Here is a 16,084-nt window from a genome sequence, read left to right as displayed (position 1 = left end):
CTTTGACGGCCCAAGCTACAGAAGAAGGCTAATGGGTGTACACAACCAAAGGCTGGTACACTGGAAAGTCTGCCAGAAAGCCTGCGTACAATGTCAAGGAGCATGGAGGAGTCCAGCTCCAACTTGGCACCGGGCTTTGTGCAGACCTTGGAGTCCATCCTTTCCAACATGGAATGGGTGGTCACTTCCATCAGCACACCTGTGGAACCCAACATGATGCAGCATCTGATGGCCTATGTCACAGTTTCCATTGCAGCACAAACAGCTTCCATCAAAGGTCTGACTGCTGCCTTGGAAGCTTAGACTGCTGCCAACGTGGCTCCAGGTACCACTGTTGAAAGGGGCTTCCAGGGCATTACAGCAATCCAGCAATCTGTTCTCCAACAGGTCACCAGGATTGCTGAGGTGCTGCCCTGGGAGAGTGGCAGTGTCTCCATGGAAGAAGAACCTGCTCTCAGGATGACAGCATTCCTGCTCCCACCCCTGCCACTTTGCCAGTGCCCTTGTTGTTGCCAGTCAGCCAGCCAGGTCAGACTACTGCAGCCCAGGCTGAGATGGGGCAGTCTGAAGCCAGGCCCTCTAGGCCGAGAGCTGCTCTAGGTCATCCTCCAAGGCCATTTGCAGTCTCCTCAATTGAAGGTCAGCAGCCTTCTACCTCCCATGCTCCAGCCACTTGGGAAGCACCTCGTAGGAGCACCAGGAAAGGAAAAGGTACATGATAGACAGGCACTAAAGGAATGCACAAGGATGAATAGTCTCATTTTGTTTGCATTATTTCATGAATTAATTTAGAAATGTGGATTTGAATTTGCATTTGGTGGTGGTTTTTATTTCTGCGTTGAGCAGTGGGAGGAACCAATGTGTAATCATAAAGAGGATGATTTGATGGTCATGTTGGAGAGGAGAGGTAAGGAGTGTGAGACTGTTGGTGAATGGGGAGGTATAGTTGAGGTTACTGGTATCGCTTATTAACAATCTGATCACGTACAGGCCTGGCAGAAAGGGCCTGTCTTTGTTGTAGCCTCCTCTTCCTCCACTTCCTCTTCCAATTCCTCCTCCTCCTCCTTTTCCCCTTGCTCCTGCTCCTCAGCTTCATGTCTGATAGGCGGTAGCAAGAGCTGTTCCCTCATAATGGAAAGGTTGTGCAGCATGCAGCATGCAGCATTCAACCACAAATCTTGATACCCGCTCAGCTGAGTACTGCAGAGCTCCTCCAGAGCAGTCCAGGCAGCGGAAGCACTGTTTGAGGATGTCTATGGTGTGCTCTATGATGTTCCATGTGGCGGCATGGCTCTCATTGTAGGCCTGCTGTGCATGTGCGTGTGGGTTCCTGACCGGAGTCATGAGCTATTTCATGAGGGGGTAACCCTTGTCACCCAGTAGCCAGCCTTTGACTTGCTGTGGTGGTTCAAATACAGGTGGAAAAGAGGACTGCCATGTAATGAATGAATCATGACTGCTGCCAGGGTAGCAGGCATTCACCTGCATGATGTGCTGCCTGTGGTCGCACACCAGCTGCACATTGAGGGAGTGGAATCCCTTTCTGTTCATGAGTATGTCTGAGTTCAGATGAGGAGCGAGCTAGGCAATATGCGTGCAGTCAATGGCACCCTGCACCATGGGGAAGCCTGTAATCGAGAAAAACCTTATGCTCGCTCCTCCTGCTTGTCTCTGGCACAAGGGATTGAGATCAATATGTTTCTCATTGTACAGAGAGCCTCAGTGACCTCCCTTATACTGCAGTGCACTGCAAACTGTGAGATGTTGTTTATACCTCCAGCGGCTGCCTGAAAGAAGCCAGAGGCATAAAAATTAAGAGCCACAGTCGCCTTGACAGCTGCAGGCAATGTTGTCTTTGCCCTGCTTTAAGGCTGCTGGTTGTGGCTGCAGCAGTTGACAAATTTTAGTCATGACCTCTTTTGTGAACCGAGGGCATCTGATGCACTGGTCATCGCTGAAGTTGAAGTTAGAGAATTGCTCCCTGAAGACCCTCTGCGGATATAGCCTCCTGCTGAGTATCTCTTCTAGCAGCTTGTCCTGCGTGGCCTCTTTTCACTCTCCCAGTCATGTACAATTCCCAGAGGAAGCCCTATCTGTCCACCCATGTCTGGAAGCAACATTTTTCAGCACAATATTTTAAATGCCACTAAAGGTACTACAAAATCAGCCAGTCCACTCACTGCAGAGTACTTACTTAAACTTTAGCCATGTATAGGAAACCTCCAAAAACACGTGCAATTGCATCAGCAGCCAGAAGAAATAATCCAGCAACTAACCTGTAAGTACTTCATGATCCCTTTAAATAGCGCTGGTGAGGGGTCCTTCATGCCGCTTAACATCGTGTTCAGTTGTGCAAGGTTATGACAAGGCATTGGCTGGAGTTTAGAGTTCCAAAATTGCAGCGGTGCCTTCAAATCAGCGTTGCACACTGATTCGGGTCATAATCTCCCGACTCTGCATACTGCCAGCAGTCGTTAGGTGCAAACCCCTTTACCAAGATGGCATCCTACGCACTTCCCATCGGAAGTGTGCGCATACATGTGGACCCCATTTTTGAGGCTTAGTTGTCCACGTAGTGCCTAAAAAACGGGCGCTGCACGGCCCAATTTAGCCTCTTATATTTATTAGTTCAAATTAAATTTGTAGTTCAGAGATACTACAAAGTTCAAAAGGTAACATAAGCCTTCTCAGAAACATTTTCTGATTAGCCAAGCAAAACTGAGATCTTTGTGCACCTTTAAATTTTGATGAGAATCACAATGTTTTAATATGACGGCTTCTTAATGACAAAGAAGCATAGGTCAGCAACTGCTCTAAAGTGTTCTACTTTCCACTCAAGAACTTCAGTTTTGGAAATGCCTGTTACCTGCACTGTGTTCATCTTTCCAATATAAATAAAACTGACAATGGTAATGTACCGGTCTGTTTGTGAGCACTGTTGCTATGAGAATATACACAATACACAAACAGGGCTAAGTGTCAAATATAGTGCAACCTTGTAAGGAATATAGATGCTGAACAACATCCAGCCTGAGTTCTGAGCGCTGGTACAAGTTCAAACAGAAGGCAGAGAAAATGATGGAGCAAAGGAATAAGGAATGTGGTGGAAAAGTGTGGTTTAGTCTGGCCAAGGAAACTAGCAACAGATAGAGTTCAAGATCTGTGATTTATCAAAAACATCAGCACAAATAAGCATAGTTCAAACACGCAACAATCATATGTTTATTGGGGTAAGCTATGAAGAACAGTTTCAATCCCAGACTTAGCCAAAACTTGAACGATTGTTAAAATGTTTTGTTTTGTTCCATTTGGACCATCTGATTTGGAGTCGCCCATCTCTTAAAAAAAAATAATGTTTGGGCACAGTTAGTGAATTGGATAATTATTTTCGTCCGTTCTGCACATGCACAATGCTGTTTTTGAAACAAAACCAGTGGTTTCCAGAAATGATTGTTGAAAATTAATGACTTGAGTAGTTAATTATTATTTTATTTGTTTTATCTAACTTTCTTTTTCCAGAGGGTTTTTTATGGGGTTGTGGGGTGGGTGAAAGAATATTGAGTTCCCTGACAATTTACGAAACACTCCATGTTCTCTCCCCCTCCATGTGAGAATTGAATCATATGAATGTTGAAGGAAAGTGCATTGTCCACACTCTTCATGATGTGAAGAAAAATGTATCTTCACACTCATTGCTGCCTTTTGCATGTTCTCAAACTGCTGTTTAGAAGGAAACTGCGAGCAAATAATTTTGTAGAACTCCTCTGAGATGATATCATAAAGTTCCACTCCAGTGACAGCATGAGTAGAAGTGTTGTCCACAGCTCACCAACTCTGTTCATGATATCAACGGAGATGAATCTCTTAATGTCTCGGTGTGGGGAGGGAGGCACGAGGCAAAATGTTTGCCCTCAGGTTGTCTCTAACTAGTGGTTCTAAAGCATTAAACATAACAAGAGGCAAGTTATGGGCCCTGAGATAAGTGTATAAACTTGTCTCTATAACACAGAGAGATGCTATGAGAATTGGGTGGAATATACTTCCCGTTAACGAGCTAAAAGTCAACCTTCTGAGGGACTGGTCTTGTTCACCATCAGATGGATCAAAACAAAAGGAAAGAAAATGCAAATTCTTCAGGCAATGTGTTGTGAAATTTTTATAATCAGGTGCTTGTGATGCACTGTATTATCGACCACATTCAGTCAGAACAAAAATACCCCACACTAGAGATCATATATGCCTATTGTTTCACAATTTTGTAATCCTATATCAGCAATATAATTAAAATATTGCATTCAACATGTCTCTGTCACACTTTAAAACATCACACATACAAAACCTGTGTCACACTAGCTTCATATATAATCACAAAAAAAATTACTGCTAACTGAATGGTAATATTTCAGGCAATTTGCATCAAAGAGGTAGGAAACCCACCAATCAACATGCGATCTCATGCTGTAGTGACCAATGACTGAGATTCATAACATCATTTGGAGAGGCAGGGACTGATTAGGAACAGTCAGCATGGTTTTGTGAGAGGAAAATCATGTCTCACGAATTTGATTGAGTTTTTTGAAGGGGTAACCAAGAAGATAGATGAGGGCTGTGCAGTAGACGTGGTCTACATGGACTTTAGCAAAGCCTTTGACAAGGTACCGCATGGTAGGTTGTTACATAAGGTTAAATCTCACGGGATCCAAGGTGAGGTAGCCAATTGGATACAAAATTGGCTTGACGACAGAAGACAGAGGGTGATTGTGGAGGGTTGTTTTTCAGACTGGAGGCCTGTGACCAGCGGTGTGCCTCAGGGATCGGTGCTGGGTCCGCTGTTATTTGTTATTTATATTAATGATTTGGATGAGAATTTAGGAGGAATGGTTAGTAAGTTTGCAGATGACACCAAGATTGGTGGCATTGTGGACAGTGAAGAAGGTTATCTAGGATTGCAACGGGATCTTGATAAATTGGGCCAGTGGGCCAATGAATGGCAGATGGAGTTTAATTTAGATAAATGTGAGGTGATGCATTTTGGTAGATCGAATCAGACCAGGACCTACTCCGTTAACGGTAGGGCGTTGGGGAGAGTTATAGAACAAAGAGATCTAGGAGTACAGGTTCATAGCTCCTTGAAAGTGGAGTCACAGGTGGATAGGGTGGTGAAGAAGGCATTCAGCATGCTTGGTTTCATTGGTCAGAACATTGAATACAGAAGTTGGGATGTCTTGTTGAAGTTGTACAAGACATTAATAAGGCCACACTTGGAATATTGTGTACAGTTCTGGTCACCCTGATTATAGAAAGGATATTATTAAACTAGAAAGAGTGCAGAAAAGATTTACTAGGATGCTACCGGGACTTGATGGTGGGACTTGATGGTTTGACTTATAGGGAGAGGTTGGATAGACTGCGACTTTTTTCCCTGGAGAGTAGGAGGTTAAGGGGTGATCTTATAGAAGTCTATAAAATAATGAGGGGCATAGATAAGGTAGATAGTCAAAATCTTTTCCCAAAGGTAGGGGAGTCTATAACGAGGGGACATAGATTTAAGGTGAGAGGGGAGAGATACAAAAGGGTCCAGAGGGGCAATTTTTTCACTCAAAGGGTGGTGAGTGTCTGGAACGAGCTGCCAGATGCAGTAGTAGAGGCGGGTACAATTTTGTCTTTTAAAAAGCATTTGGACAGTTACATGGGTAAGATGGGTATAGAGGGATATGGGCCAAGTGCAGGCAATTTGGACTAGCTTAGTGGTATAAACTGGGCGACATGGACATGTTGGGCCGAAGGGCCTGTTTCCATGTTGTAACTTCTATGATTCTATGATTCTATTCTATCATATCAAGCAGACTGGAGAACTACCAATGGAGAATGAACAGAATTTGCATTTTCTTTCCTTTTGTTTTGATCCATTGATGGTGAACAAGACCAGTGCCTCAGGTGGTTGACTTTTAGCTGGTTAACGGGAAGTCTATTCCATCCAATTCTTGTAGCATCTCTCTGTGTTATGAAGAGACAAGTTTATACACTTATCTCAGGGCCCATAACATCATATCAAGCAGATTAGAGAACTACCAATGAAGAATGAACAGCAAGAAAAAGCTAGCAACTGGCTAGATGAAGAAGACAACCAATGAAATAACTCAAATTATATTTTGAAAATGCTTTCAGCCACCATCTTCCTTTCTCGATAACTGGAGAATTAAAGACCTAAAAAGAAAACTACTGGCATTAAATACATAAAAAAGATTTGCAAAATAAACAGCAACAACAATAACAACTTGGATTTATATAGCACCTTTAATGTAGTAAGACGTCCCAAGGCCCTTCACAGTAGCGTTTTCAAAAAATAATTGACACCAAGCCACATAAGGAAATATTAGGACAGGTGACCAATAGCTTGGTCAAAGAGATAGATTTTAAGGAGTGTGTCAAAGGAGGAGAGACAAGTAGAGAGGTGAACAGGTTATGGGAGGGAATTCCAGAGCTTAGGGCCTCAGCAGCTGATGACATAGCTGCCAATGGTGGATGCGCAAGATGCAAGAATTGGAGGAGCTTATTAAAATTACCATACAGTTATCTCTTTTATGTTTGAAATGTGCCCAAGAATATGTCCCTCTGAAGGTCTGTCCCTCTCTTCGGAGCCATGGGCTTGAGTTTTGCTTTTTCCATAGCTATCACTGTACTAAAATGAATGAAGACACTCAACCAGGTAGAAGTCTGTACTTTCCAGAAAGCACCATTGTTACTCTTTACAAGCACTGTGTGGCCAACAAGCAGCCTCTCTTCTGGGTCTAATGAACACCAACCCACATTTTGGAGCAGGGGTACATAACATACCAGAATCTTTTAAATGACTGACAACAAGATTGGTCATTCAAAAGTTGCTGTTTGCAAGCCCTGCCTCCAGCCCCTCACTCATAATGAAGAAGGACTTATGACGCTAAAACCCAGGAAATCCACAATTAGTGAACACATTAAAGGTAGCTGTTAATTTTTTTTGTACAAAGTTAACAAAACAGCGTAAAAGCTGAACTTTTGAACTATAATCTGAGGTAAGCAACAAAGTATATATAAAAGCTTGTAATATATAATGATGGAGTATTAGTGCAAACATGCTATGTGTCATACTGAATTAATGCTTTCAGCAGCCTGTGTACCCCTGGTTCAGCCACAAGAACACCTCCAATCCCATCTACAGCCTCTGGTATGTCTCAGCTCATTTTAGGCCCTGAAGTTTGATGCTCAGGGTTGCTCAATAATAAGAAACTGACCTTTCTCCAACCTTGTTTCAACTTGGGCCTGAGTTTCTTCTATCTCCACTCCAGCCTCCACTTTGTCTGGCTGTTGTGCTCCCTGGCCCTTTGTTGCATTCCCTGCTAGACTGTATTACTCCGGTCACTTATGCTATGTCTCTTGAAGGGTCTGCATTGCTTTATTTTGAAATATTTAAATCTCATAAAGATTTCACACCGCTAAATTTCACCAGCTTGCTCTCGAAATGTAGTTGAGCTACGTTAATTTCAACCTCAGGGCAAAGCAGGTTTTCTTAATAGGCATCAGATTTATTGAGTTTTGAGCTTTCGGAGAAAGCAAAGGAAAGTATTTTAATGAGAGGTTTTATAATGATTGAGTTTGTAATAATGGGGCTCCACTCGAGAAAAACTGGTGGGCATTGAGGGGCACTAAGGTACTTCATCGCAAAACAGGAGAGTGCAAGGTAAATCATCTCAGGGTTCTCTCAAGTACCTCCTAACAGCTGATATTAGTTCAGCATTGATAAAGACCTCAGAGCAAGTCACGGAATAATACCCAGAAGAGAGTAGAGAGTAGAAAATATTAAATAATTTATAATAACAAAGTGCAATGATTTGATATTTATTAATAGGAATTTGTAAGTTAAAATATCTGTACCAGTATGTTTTTTACTTAAACTGTTCTTGTCCTTAATAAAGGTTGGGAAGCTATTGGTTCCAAAGTATATTAGCTTTATTAAAAAGTTATAACAAGTAACAAAGATGTTTAAAATACAAGAGTACAATTAAGTATGCTGATTAGATTGACACAATCTGGCTTATTGTTCACGTAACCACAGACCTCAGAGTGCACCAGAGTGAACGTTCTTGGGGCACAGGTGGACTGCCCATTAAGATCAGGCCTTTGGTGGTGCACTCTGGGGTCTGTGGTTACGTGAACAATAAATCAGGCTGTATCAATCCAACCAGCATACTTGATTGTACTCTTGTATTTTAAACATCTTTGTTATTTGTTGTAACTTCTTAATAAAGCTATTATTCTTTGGAACCAACAGCTTCACAGCCTTTATTAAGGACAAGAACAACTTAAGTAAAAGACATATTGGTATAGATATTTTTATTTACAAAATTTATGAATTCTAATGACACAGTTTTGCTCATCAAGCTTTAAGACAAGGCTCCAATCTATTCCATTTGTAATCATGTTTGTAGTATGGATTTGAATATTCAGCACAGCACGGCTATTCTCCTCCAGTGGTTTAAAGTAAACCTTTTTACTGTTTCCAGTCTTGCAGCTTGATGATATAAGTCACATTGATTGTCATCAATTGGGTGAAGTCATGACAGAAGTAAAACACTGATACTTCTGGTTCTTCTCAGTCCCCAAACAAAAAAGATTTACCAAATGCTTTTTCAGAATTTAATTTCTCATTATAGTGAAACATTGGGAATGATGTTTTTGTCATTTATGGTAGTTTGCGTGGAAAATATCAATCAAATGTTATGAACATAAGAACATAAGAAATAGGAGCAGGAGTAGGCCATACGGCCCTTGAGTCTGCTCCGCCATTCAATAAGATCATGGCTGATCTTCTACCTCAACTCCACTTTCCCGTCCTATCCCCATATTCCTTGACTCCTTTAGTGTCCAAAAATCTATCGATCTCAGTCTCGAATATACTCAACGACTGAGAATCCACAACCCTCTGGGGTAGAGAATTCCAAAGATTCACAACCCTTTGAGTGAAGAAACTTTTCCTCATCTCGGTTCTAAATGGCCGACCTTATCTTGAGATTATGACACCGAATTCTCGACACTCCAGCAGGGGAAACAGCCTCTCAGCATCTACCTGTCAAGCCCTCTAAGTATTTTATACATTTCAATGAATTCACCTTTCATTCTTATAAACTCCAGAGAATATAGGCCCATTCTACTCAATCTCTCCTCATAGGACAACCCTCTCATCCCAGGAATCAATCTAGTGAATCCCCTCTAGGGCTCGTATATCCTTCCTTTGGTAAGGAGACCAAAACTGTACACAGTACTCCAGATATTAGCTGGAAATGTCATATGTAGATATGAATTAGTGTTTGGCTACAATAATTGCTGCTATTTCTCTACAGACAGTCCTCAGGGACTGAGCGATAACCAAATTATTCAGATAACACCACCACATATCTCTGTAGCGAAAGGTGTTGCATTGAGATAGGGATTTCCATCACAAATTAATTAGTGAACACTGATATCACATGGGAACCAGGACTATCAGTTAAAATGATAAAGGTTAAAAGAAAGAACTTTCATTTATATAGCACCTTTCACAGCCCCAGGACGGCCCAAAATGCTTTACAGCCAATTAAGTACTTGTGAAGTGTAGTCACTGTTGTAATGTCGGAAATGCAGCAGCCACAAACAGCAATGTTATAATGACCAGATAATCTGTTTTAGTGATTTTGGTTGAGGGATAAATATTAGCCAGGACACCAGGGAGAACTCACCAGCTCCTCTTCGAAATAGTCGCATGGGATATTTTATGTCCACCTGAGAGGACAGACGGAGCCTCGGATTAACATTAAGTGTTTCCACATCACAAAAAATACATCCCACACAGTGGATGCAGATTATGGCTGGTTCCAGTAATGTCCTGTCAGTATTAAGCTTCAAATCCAAGGCTCTGGAATTCGTCACCTATTAAGTTATTGGCTGGTCCATCTGTTGCACTTTTAGCTTCTGTTACAACAATGATCGGCGTTCAAAAGCTGAACTTTATCTGTATTGTAATCTCAGTCTTCTGTTACCGTGCGTGTATTTTTACATTGTGTTTTTTTTCAAGTTGTTCTATCTTTCTAGTATCAACAGAAATCACAGTGGTCGTGCCAAAGACATTGAGAAGCACTTCCTATTGTGTGCTTCCGTTTTCAGGATCTAGTTTTCCTTTTATAATAAACTACATATGTTCAATAAAAAATAATTAAAACTAAAAACCAAAGCTGCACCACATACCCAAGCTCGCACGATATTGCGCTTTTGCAATCAGAGTTCATTTGCAGTCCTCCTTCTGATCCAAAGTAAAATGTCAGCCATGCAATCTAAGCTAGCCATGAAGTCTAGCACAGTTTTATTTATCAGCCATCATGGGAAGGCAATCATCTAATCAAAAGGAACTTAATTAAAGAGTATTTTAGTGGAGAGCTGATCAGTTACCTCTTGGAAATGTAACAATTTAGCCTGTTGTCCATTTGATGTTGTTTCAAGGTTTTTCTTTGCATTAAATAGAGTAACAGGGTGCAGAGAATGGCAATTGTAATGACGGTAGACACAAAATTGATTCTGATAGCTGTTCAGAGCACAATAAAGCCTGGAGAAGTTGTGCTAGGTTGCAAAGGAGCAAGGACATGTGCTGCAGTCTAGCATATACTTCAACAGCTTTGATTTAGCAGATGGTGATCAGCTCTTCACTTATACTTCCTTTATGTACAAGGGACACTGGGGTAGACATTGAATCTCATTGTGCCCATTTTACGGGTGTAAAATGGATGCAACAAGGGACAATTTTGGGGACCGACATCCTGCGGCCCAAGGACGCCTAAAAGACGCCCGACCCAATATTGGATAAGGCCATTGTTCAGGTATCCAAGGAGGCCGCCTCAAACAGGCATTAGAGCTCTCAGGGAAATTGGGCTGCCCCGAGCAGGCATCAGGCAGCTCTGCTCCAGTTTTCCAGGCGTGGTTGCAGCCTAGCAAGCAGCCGCTTCCAAAAGCATAAGTGATTTTTTTTGTTTGATGTGGAGGCAAGAGAAGCTCCCAGCTCCACAGCACACCCAAGGGCCGCTGCCGACCCACGATCGGCCTCCCTCACCTGGGACTTACCTACGGCTGTTGCCAGCAAGGCAAGCAGCATGATATTTATCTTTATAAAATGGGCGAGTTGCCCGTGGAGGAGCGACAGGCATCGGCAGTTCGCCCAAATAATGTTAATGAGATCCAAGGCCCAATTCTGGGCCGGCCTCGGGCCTCCCTGTCGGGGCGCACACTCTTTGCACAGCGCACATTTCAGGCCAGAAAAAGGGCCTAAAGTCCTGTAAACAGAACTATCCAGAAAGAGTTTTGCAGGGAAAATGAGTTGTGGAAAGCTTCAGTAATATGGACATTATGGACTGAGTTACCACTATAGCAGCTCTTGAGTTCTTGCAGCAACATGGAGGTCTCGCTTAGTTACATCAACAGTACAATTGGCCATTATTGGATAAATCAAAAACTGGGATTTTTGACTCAGATGATTTCACGTCGCAATTTTATGCACAGCACAGGCTTCAGGTTTCTTTTCAGCTACAATGCCTGTGTGTCAAATGTCTAAAACTCAACTGACCCACCATGTGTCATCTGAAATCCCAACAAATCTGACCTCCAGCCACATTCCAAAGTCACCCACTGAAGATTAATTCAGACTTGGTGCTCAAGCCTACTAGAGAGTATTAGAATTTAACTGGGACAAATGAGCTCCAGTCACTATCCCAGTGACCAGTGCAACTTTCCAAAACACTTCAACTCCCGTAGAATGGCCTACTTCTAAGAAAATCCCAAGAAGCAATGGCATATATGAGTTAGCTATTCATGAGCGTGGAAGGTCTGCAGTTCCTACGTGTAGGTATAAATAAATTATTTGGCTGTTTCACACAAGTTAAATGTCCATATTCATCGTCCCCATGAATGATCTTTTTATTCTACATATTTTTAAACCATTTTAACAATAATGTACGGCTGGATTTGGAATGCACTGCCTGAAAGGGTGGTGGAAGCAGATTCAATAGTAACTTTCAAAATGGAGTTGGATAAGTACTTGAAGAGAAAAAAATTAGAGGGCTTTGGGGAAAGAGCAGGGGAATGAGACTAATTGGATAGCCCTTTCAAAGAGCCAGCACAGGCACGATGGGCTGAATGGCCTCCTCCTGTGCTGTACCTACTATGATACTATGGTTGATATATAAAAGGTAATATTTGAAGTGTCATAATCTGTGGGACCAGATGACAAGCATGAATCAGTACCTTTAACTAGTAGCCCTTGTCTGGTTTTTAAATATAAGTTCATGAAATATCATCTGTGCCCATGCTAAAAATATTTCTTTTACATTTTAGGAGGAAGGTTGTGCTCATCAAGATGAAACAAATTAGTAATAGAAGATGTAACACTTTCCCATTTTGAACCCTCAGTGTCAACTTTAAGCATTTCTAGGTCAGTTATAGCATGCTGAGGTGCAGAGTAAAGTTTCCTGACGCTGTCCTGACAATGTCGTTCAACTTCTACTTCAGAACGTTCTACTGCAAAAATATGGCATTTTCTCCACTTCGCACTATAGCATCTTGTGCCCATTTCTGCCAAATATTTTAATTAAACCTAGAATAAACTGTTGTGTTAAAGGGCAATGCTAGAGAATTGTTAGACAGGCACAGTTCCTGGAGCAGTCAGACATGGGCTGCTGTAACACTGACCTCGGTAAACACAATTTTTTAAAGAAGGAAAACTGTTTGTATTAGCAGTTGTGATTGGTGACAGCTATGTCATTGCATCACAGATCATGCCATTCGATCCTCCTACAATCACACAGCACAGAAGGCCATTCAGCTCATCATGCCTGTGCCAGCTCTTTGAAAGAGCTACCCAATTAGTTTCACTTCCCTGCCCTTTCCCCATAGCCCTGAAATGTTTTCCTTTTCAAGTATAAATCCAATTCCCTTTTGAAAATTATATCTGCTTCCACCACCCTTTCAGGCAGTTCATTCCAGATCATAACAACTCGCTGCGTAAAAAAAATTGTCCTCATCTCCCCCGGTTCTTTTGCCAATTATCTCCTTTGGATAATAATCTGGCAAAGTGTTTCACATTGCCGATGCAGCCACTTTAAATTTCTGATAGCTGCACAAGGAATTACAGGTTGTCAACATTTAGCAGAAATTAATTGCATACACATGTTATAAACAGCACATAACATTGACCCTGTGAGACTCCCCGAATGGATCAGCAAGTTTATCTAGTGAGTAACTGAGCCTTATATGCCAGGAGGAACCCAAGTTCAATTCATCATGCTGTACTGAATCAGCCGATCTCAGCCAAGATAGTTGTAGCGGAATTAAAATCGGATTAGTATCCCTGGGTTAGAGGGGAGGAAATTGGCCAGGGTTCCTTCTCCTGATTGTTATTCATCAATCCCTACAGGAATTGTGTGTATATAAATGCCAGGTGAGGACAAGAACAGGATCAGGTGTGGTGTCATCCATGGTGGAATAATCTGTTGGCATTCACTATCAAAGTTCACACATGATTAATGGCCAATTGGATAAGGTACCAGAAGGTGACTGGCACCGATGGAACTGTACCCAGCAAGAAGTCAATGTCACCAGAAGAGGAAGAGGAAAAAAACCAAAACATTTACCACCATTGTGTCAAATTATAAGTACATCAGATGTCAGGTTAACAAAGCGATGCATTGAGTATGGACTTTCACTTACTGGTGCACTTGTTCATTTCTGGTGTCCGAACGCCAAAGTATCCAATTGGGCATGACGGCAAGCAAATCCCCGTCTGTCTAATGTCGTTCCTTTCCAGAAGGATGAACAATTTAGGCAAACACTTTAGACATCCGTTGTACTCCGAACATACCTCACACCCTTTTGGACAAACTGGGGTTACTTCCGTGCTTACTGGAAAACAACACAAAAAAAAGCAGCAATAAGATACAAGTAATCAGTACAATGGAACCAAATCTAGCGATGCCAGCTTTTCTTTGTGCTCTTCGGGTCAGGGTCAGTGCTGGAGGAAATGGAACACTTTTTCACTTTGGTGTCAAAATCAAGCACTCCCAGGTCTAAACCATGAGACAAAAGGAGCATTAAAAGCCTCCTGCCCTCAGCATCAACATTCCACTTTCACTCCAACCTCACAAGAGCAGCGCCCACTGCACCACTTTCCACTTCCCATTCCACCATTCCTGTGGCCTTTCTGAACGAGATTGACAATTTAGTGCCAAATTACGGACTTTTCTGCCACAGACTACTGAGAGCCGAATTGAGGAAACTGTCAAATCGTTTCTCTTGGACTGAGCAAAGAAAAGAGACTTTCATTCCGTCAATCTGGGTTGGGTTTGAAGCGAGACTCCAGACTTCGTCTCACATGGCAGCAATTCTATCTGTGAGGGGGACATTGTGAAAAAGCCGCAGAGTTCATAACATAAAACTCTCTGATAGTTTTTCACCGTATTTTAAAAATAAAAAAGTATTGAAAAAATAAGATCACAGATTTTATTAATTTCGAAGGTACTTCACAGTTAATGGATTACTTTTTGAGGTGCAGTCATTGTTATTTTTATAGGGAAATTTGCCAGCCAATTTGCACAGAAACAATAATAGGATTAATAACCATTAAATCTTTACATTTAAACCATAAACCATTACATTTTTGATGGTGCTGTTTGAAGTAAGATTGTTGGCCAAGGGACTGAGAGAACTTACTGCTGAACAACCACTTTCCTCACCATAGAAATTTTAAAAATAAATTTAGAATATATGAGACATTGTATTATATGTTACTGAATCTTTAGGAACATGTTACATCTAATGTAAGGTATAACCCTTGCGTCACAAGTGATTACAGATTCTCCCTTTGTTTTCATCAAAGGGATACTATCTCCTTATGCAGCAGATTTTGAGCAGCTCTGCTGTTTATTAATAATCATCAAATGATCAGATTAGATGAGAAAACTCACGCTGGCTCACACTGCACTCAGCATCAATGATGTGATGCAATGGAGTTTTCTTCTCTTTTTTTGGTGAATTTATGTATTCATCATGTAGAACGTCACTGCTGAAGATTTGAATGCTATCCCACATTTTGGTTCTGAGTTTCAGCATTGAGTACTTCCATGTCAGATATCGCAGATGCAATAGAGAGCTTCCTTCAATTTATACCACACAGTGTACCTTAGCCTCAACCCCATTAGAGGTCCCCATCACACTGCACTAATGTGGCATTTTCCACTGCCAAACTATACATCCCATGGCCTCTCTCAGTGAGCCAAGTCTTATGTTGCAGATCAATTACCAGTAATGCCATCAGGCTTACTTAGTACATTGGTACCAATACACTGCAAGAACAAAAATCACAGTTACATAACTATGCTTTAATGTTGTGCCAATACTCTTAATTCATCATCCCAAATTATTCCCATCCCTAGCATCACCAGTAACACAGCTGTTAACAGCAATACTTCACCCTCATGTTATGTAGCTAAAAATGCTTTCTCCAGATAAAAAGTCTGAAAGGTCAAAATCCATAATTACGCTGCTGGGATTTTACAGTTCAATTGGACATAGTAGAAAGTTTCACACATTTCACCATCACACTTTACTGAGATACTGGTGCCAAAACTGATAGCCACAAGGAGCTTGTTTAGAACTGCCAAAGCTGACCTTATGAAAGATACGTACAGACCAGAAGACAATTTCATCCTTTTCAACTGGGGTGGCCTTGAACCCAGGGCCCAGAAGCAAAATGAAAGTGTGCTAACCCATAGCACCACCATTTATAATCCTATAGTAATTAGCAGATTTTTAATCTACTTCAAGCACATGGTATGTCTGACCTCAATGATGACACTGGATGCCAACCGTGAAAATGTGGTCCATTCTTCTGCAACATTGAGATCTCCCTCTCTCTGATGAGCACCAAAATTCAGTATAAATAAAGTATACTCAGGTACCGTTCCCTGCCTTTCAAAACTGCCATCATCACTCCCTCCTCAAAAAAGACCACCTTTGACCCCTCTGTCCTTGCAAA

General features: G+C 41.7%; 1 protein-coding gene across 4 annotated transcripts in view; it reads right to left on the bottom strand.

The window, feature by feature from the left end:
• Positions 1 to 16,084, bottom strand: part of rspo1 (R-spondin 1) — a 131,302-nt gene that overhangs the window by 73,953 nt on the left and 41,265 nt on the right. For all 4 annotated transcript variants that reach the window (XM_068006448.1, XM_068006449.1, XM_068006447.1 and 1 more), the window contains exon 3: positions 13,762 to 13,953. In XM_068006448.1, coding sequence (XP_067862549.1) covers positions 13,762 to 13,953 — 192 coding nt within the window. The remainder of the gene's footprint in view (positions 1 to 13,761; positions 13,954 to 16,084) is intronic.

This window comes from Heptranchias perlo, chromosome 26 (assembly GCF_035084215.1).
Source record: "Heptranchias perlo isolate sHepPer1 chromosome 26, sHepPer1.hap1, whole genome shotgun sequence".
NCBI classification, from domain to species: Eukaryota; Metazoa; Chordata; class Chondrichthyes; order Hexanchiformes; family Hexanchidae; genus Heptranchias; species Heptranchias perlo.
This window is presented reverse-complemented; position numbering and strand designations above follow the sequence as displayed.